Source organism: Nematolebias whitei, chromosome 10 (genome assembly GCF_014905685.2).
Source record: "Nematolebias whitei isolate Nwh7 chromosome 10, NemWhi1, whole genome shotgun sequence".
Lineage (NCBI taxonomy): Eukaryota > Metazoa > Chordata > Actinopteri > Cyprinodontiformes > Rivulidae > Nematolebias > Nematolebias whitei.
Window position 1 is genome coordinate 31,455,681 of NC_056507.1, and position 5,582 is coordinate 31,461,262.

At 41.0% G+C, this 5,582-nt stretch overlaps 2 protein-coding genes across 2 annotated transcripts in view; both read right to left on the reverse strand.

Moving 5' to 3' along the window:
- LOC119416479 (cholesterol side-chain cleavage enzyme, mitochondrial-like) overlaps positions 1-2,117 on the reverse strand; it is a 3,546-nt gene extending 1,429 nt beyond the window's left edge. The window contains exons 1-7 of the mRNA XM_037683713.1: positions 1,846-2,117; positions 1,595-1,750; positions 1,320-1,519; positions 1,021-1,224; positions 757-917; positions 502-668; positions 229-307 (exon numbers count right to left, since the gene is read on the reverse strand). Of these exons, the coding sequence (XP_037539641.1) occupies positions 229-307; positions 502-668; positions 757-917; positions 1,021-1,224; positions 1,320-1,519; positions 1,595-1,750; positions 1,846-2,117 (1,239 nt within the window). The remainder of the gene's footprint in view (positions 1-228; positions 308-501; positions 669-756; positions 918-1,020; positions 1,225-1,319; positions 1,520-1,594; positions 1,751-1,845) is intronic.
- Positions 2,118-2,493: 376 nt separating this feature from the next.
- On the reverse strand, positions 2,494-4,638 carry LOC119416362 (stomatin-like protein 1; the record flags this gene model as incomplete). The annotated part of the gene is given in 3 exon segments (XM_037683598.1): positions 2,494-2,704; positions 4,145-4,345; positions 4,428-4,638. Coding segments are annotated over 3 exon segments (618 nt in total), but the record flags the coding sequence as incomplete, so codon positions are not given.
- Between the last annotated feature and the right edge of the window lie 944 nt (positions 4,639-5,582).

A 5,582-nucleotide genomic window follows, 5' to 3' on the forward strand; every position in this document is an offset into this window, starting at 1 on the left:
AGCTTGCCTTTTGCTACTTTTAGTTAGTCTTTTCTCTAATTTTAGCTTGCCTTTTGCTACTTTTAGTTAGTCTTTTCTCTAATTTTAGCTAGTATTTGCTCAGGTTTAGTTCCTTCAGCAAATTTCAGCAAATAGTACCTCTTAAGATTCACATTGTATTTTCACAGAAAATGCTAATTTCTCTATAAAACTCCAAGTTAATTAAATGTAGGTTTAGCTGCTGCTTACCCCAGATGGGATGTGGTAGTTTTGAATAATTATATCTTCTGTGATGTATCTCTGCAAACTCACTGCAACTGGATGCAACCTGAGGAATAAAAATAACAGTTTGATTAAAAACTGACTTTGCATTATTTCACAGGTTGGTGAGATAAAACAAAGAGTGAATGCTGAAACAACTCAGTGCTGCAACTATAGTATAAAATACTTTACATTACATAAAGAGCAGTTTGTACCAGCAGAAAGTTCAGTCTTATGTTGTGATGTCTGGATTTTTTTCACCTCAGTGTTTCTTTAAGAGCTCCTTTGACCAAAGGAATCCTCTTCAGCATCTCCAGCAGGTCTCCCTGGCTCGCAGCTCGAGCTGCAGCCACCTCGGCCCTCAGCTCCTCCTGCAGGTTTGGGTGTCTGGCTAATTCATACAACGTCCACTGCAGGGTTATAGAAGTCTGGGAGACAAGCAAGGCGGCTTTAACAACCTTAATTGATGAAAAGAAGTCATGAGAGGAAAAATGCCAAGATTTTGTTAGTTGTTACCGTGTCGACTCCTCCAGCCATCAGCTCAGTGACACTGGCCTTGATGTCCTCAATGGACAGATTGTCCAGCAACAGCAAAGTAGCCAGGACTCCTGGATATTTCTTGGGGGTGCCCGTCTCCTGATGCAGCACCCTGTAGATGTTCTGGATGCAGCGGTCCGCTAGTGCACCAAAAGCCAGAAACACCAGAACACAAAGTGCTTTAAGAAATGTGCTCAAATCTTCTGATGAGCTCAGACAATAAGCAGCAGCTGCAGGTCTCACCGTGGTTAAAGATCCCATCCCAAGCCTTCACGTGGTCCCGCCACACCTTCACTCCAAACTTCCTCAGCAGAGCAGGAGGCATGTACAGCATGGGCGTGGTGGTCTTGAACATGAGCGTGATGCAGTCGATGAAGTGCTGAGCTTCAGGGTCGATGCAGCCCAGCATCAAACCCAGACGCTCCCCGTACAGCACCAAGTTCACCGCTGTTTAGAAAAGAGTTTTGTTTTAATTGGACAATTAAAAAAAAAAAAAAAGTCAGGATAATAAAAACAAGCAAGACAGGACCAAACTTTCTCACACTCCAGAGCATATTTGAAGAGGTCCTGAGAAAGATCGGTGGTCCATTTGTTCCGACCGCTTTGTGAGATCTTTTTGTGAACTCGGGTCACAAAGTCCTGGCCCACGTCATCCAGCAGAGGCACAAATATTTCCAGCATCTTCACGGAGATCAACTCCTTGTTGAGACTCACTCGGTTGGATCTCCAGTCTTCGCCGTCCCTGTGGTGTGAAGACGAGCCGGTTTGACGCTTTGAAAACAACCCATTGTTCGTCAGTGAAACCAGAAGCACTTACTTTAACAAGACTCCATATTTGCGGTTTCTGTAGTCTCTGTACGCTGTCCATGGTTTAACTGTCAGTCTTTTAGGATAATGGCCCTCTGCTTTGAACAGGATCGCAGCATCTTCTGGTTTGATGATATTAACACTTTCATAATTACCTACTTTCTCTCTGACAAGAGCAAGAAAAAGAAAAAACATCTCGTCACAGTTGTTTTTCTTTTACCGACATCACGACTCGTCTTATAAGCATACTAACCTTCTTACCTGTAAATGGGTCCAAAGGTGTTGAAGTTCTGCAGCATGACGCGGTGCAGGTTGCTGAAGCCTTCCAGTTTCCAGAAGCGGTACAGGTTGAGCAGACCATGCTTCCACAGTCCAGGAATCTCACTGTAGGGCCTGACGGTGCTGCTGCTCTCAGAGTGCGAGTGTTGGATCACCGGCATGCTGCTGCTGAAGCGCACACCTGAAGCCATCGGCTCCTCTATCCAGGACAGGAGCAGCGACGCAGGGCTCCGACACAGACTCAGCCTGACCATGGCGACTCCAAAACGAAAATAAAAATGCTCACTCTGGTGTTTCCTCAACTGCTGCTCTGACTCCGTGTGTTTCCTCCTGAAAAGAAGGCTGGTCTAGTGGGCCCCCCTCTTGCAGCGATCAAGGCCCTTCTGTTGAAATAAACAAGAAAATACACGACAGCGCAGTGTCTGAGGGTAACACTGCAGGGCTCAAACTGATATGATCTGGTCTCAGTGTGTGAATATCTATGAGAATTCATGCTTTGCACAAACTAAAACAAAAAGACTACACAAATCCAGAATTTTCAAAATTTAATCAGAATATACATATTAAGAAATCATAATTTACAGTTAAAATGAATTAAATCAATTTAAAAACAGTTAAATAACTACTCGTGTTTGTTATGGATGTTGCTGTTTGAGCTGTTTTATGAGTTCCTCCAGCTTCATGGCTGCCTTCATGTCCCCCTGGACTTTCAGTCTGCCGCTCGTGTAAGCAGAAAACGGCGTTAGCTCCCCCTGGAACATGGCCACGAGGTCGCCGTCACTCATGCTCAGAGTCACATCTGGATCTCGACACAAGGACCCTGAGCCAACCGCACCCCTACCTGCACAACACACACATTAAAAATTACAGACTTAGTGCAGCCCCATGCTAAAATGAACGGAAATAAACTTTTTAAATACCAACGTAAATGCACAGATGTTCGTTAAATATATTCTGACTTTAGATTAAAACAACACAGACCTGTAGCTCCTTTACTTCTCTCATATTGTGGCTGCTACATAACAGAGACTAAAAATATTTTCATTAAATATAAATATAAATATATATATATATATATATATATATACTGCTAATAGTGAACACTGAAGTCTGAAAATTTGGGGTTGATGCATTTGTGAATGGACAGTCTAGTTGCGGCCATGTTCTGTGACTCGAGTTTCATGGGTTAACAGGATGCAGAGTGCAGAGGAGGTCTTATAGATGGTTCCTTAAACCAGTCGTTCTCAAACTGGGATCCCCGGACCCCTGGGGGTCCGCAAGCCGGTGCTTGGGGGTCCGCAAATATATATATATATATTTACTTACAAGTAGCATACACAGATGTATAAGAACCTGTAAACACACACCAAAATACAGGAAATCACATTTTCTTTATTCAAAATTTTCTGGGGGAGGACCCCCGGACATATCCCCCCCCCCCCCCCCCCCCGGCTCTTTGTGTTCTGGCATTGATCAGTTTACAAATTTACAAATTAAGCTCCGTTACTTGTTACGACTACTGCTGTTCTGATTCTGTTCAGTTTTGTGTAAAGTTTTCTGTAATCATTTGAAGAAGTTGCGATACATTTATTATGTTCATTATGTGAATAGGTAGTTTTAAATTGATTTTTGATGCTGTTAATTTTCTCAAAACTGCAATTATTTGAAGTTGAAATAAAAAAAATGTTGTGTCTTGAATGAAATGCACTCCATGTTTAAAAGTATAAAATTGTATTAACACTATTAAAAAACAAGTCTTAAGTATTTATGTTACACAAATGCTTCCATTGCATTAAAAAGACAAATGGAAGAAAATTATTTGATAAACATGAAGGTTATGAGGGGGTCCCTGAAACTTTTTCTCCCCTGTAAGGGGTCCCTGAACCCAAAAATTTTGAGACCCCCTGATTTAAAACACTTGGGAGTTGGATCACGCAGCATGCATCCAAAGATCAGGTCTGATATTACTTAAAACATCTGGAACAACTTTTTATCTTTATAAAACTACTCCATCAGACCCTTGAAACTTTACAGGTGCAGCAAAAAGATTGTTTCTTTACTAATAGACCCCGACATGATGGCATCATTTTTTACATCCTGTTGTGAATAAATGATAATTTCTCTAAATATTCTTGTTGTGTGTTTTAATGTGATTCCATTCAATGTTAATTTTAATTACTAGTTACTTTTAGTTGTGTTTTTTTTGTTGTTGTTTAACATGTGTTCTTTAAATTATTTTGGTATAAGAGCTACATTATCAGACAGGTTTAGCTGCCATCACCTTGACTTAAATCCAGATAGTATTTGTGCTGTTGTCCGTCTGCTGAGCTGATTTCAAACTGGTAACAAGTCCCGACCTGATGGACCAAAGCCTCAGAGAGTAGCGTCTGAACACCGCTCAGCAGCTCCTCCACAGAACCTGGTGTGGTGGTGACCGACTTGGAGTCACTGCTGAGCTCGTCTGTAAATGTTATGCTGTCTTCTAAAAAGAAGAGGGTACACATAAGTACAGCTGCACATTGGCAAAGCTATATCTGGAAAAAGGTGTGAGCATTTATTCTTACCCTGGTGAGGCTGTGAACTGCCTCCGGGACTCAGAAAGTGCATGGCCAGCTGCTGAATGGAGCCAGTGAGGCCTTCGAGTCCAGGTACAGATGGAGGCATGACCAGAGGGGAAGCATGGCTGTCTTCTGGGGCTTTTATTAGAGAACCGAGGGTAAGCTCTACCCTATCAACTTCAAGCCCCCACGGGTGAGTCATTTCATTTATGTCCATCTGAGGAGGATAGACACATACTCAAACAAAACTTATCACATCCTTAAAAAGCACGCCATAACAACGTTTATACATGACTTATAAAACCAAAGTGAAAAAGCTCAAAGAAGCTGAGATTTATATTCGTCACCTTGGTCCTTAAGTGTACAGGTGCATCTAAAAAAATCTGAATATTGTGAAAAAGTTCAATTTTTTTGGTCAATATTTCAAGCCATTATTTTTTGTAATTTTGATGATTATAACTTGCAAAAAATAAAAAAATAAAACTTCTGTGTCTCAGAAAATTTGAATATTGTGAAGAGGTTCAGTACTATAAACTCCTGGTGTCGCATCCTGATCAGCTGATTAACTCCTAGACATGAGATACAAATGTCTCATTCCTCAAGTCAAATCACTCCTGAGCCAGAGACAACATCAGAAGTGTCTTACCTGCTGAGGAGACAAAGAACTGGACTGTCTCTCAGTGGTCCAATGTCCTCTTTTCAAATTAAAGTAAATGGTTTTTTTTGTTTTGTTTTTTTTCCCTTGTCCTGTCCGGCATTGTGACACTTAGAATTATTGTCTGAGTGTCAAAGTGATGCCCAACAGATTTACTTTCACAAGCAGAGCATTATGGCTGGCCTTAATGCTCCACTTGATATATAAATTAAACTTTGTTAGAATTTGCTATGGGCTTGTTTCAGATGTAATGGACACGGGGACGAAAAACAAAGAAGAAAAGTGAGAGAAGGGTTAAAAGGTAAAGAAGGAAATAGGAATAGAGGAGAGGGAGAGATAAAGAGAACACAAATCAACATCATTGAAGTCTGCCTCTAGACCTGCGGAAAGAAAGACAAGACAAAACCGAGAAACCACAACAACAAACAACATATATAATGATAGTTATAACATCATTAGAAAGTATTTTATACAGTACATGGTAATACAATATATATTTGATGGCC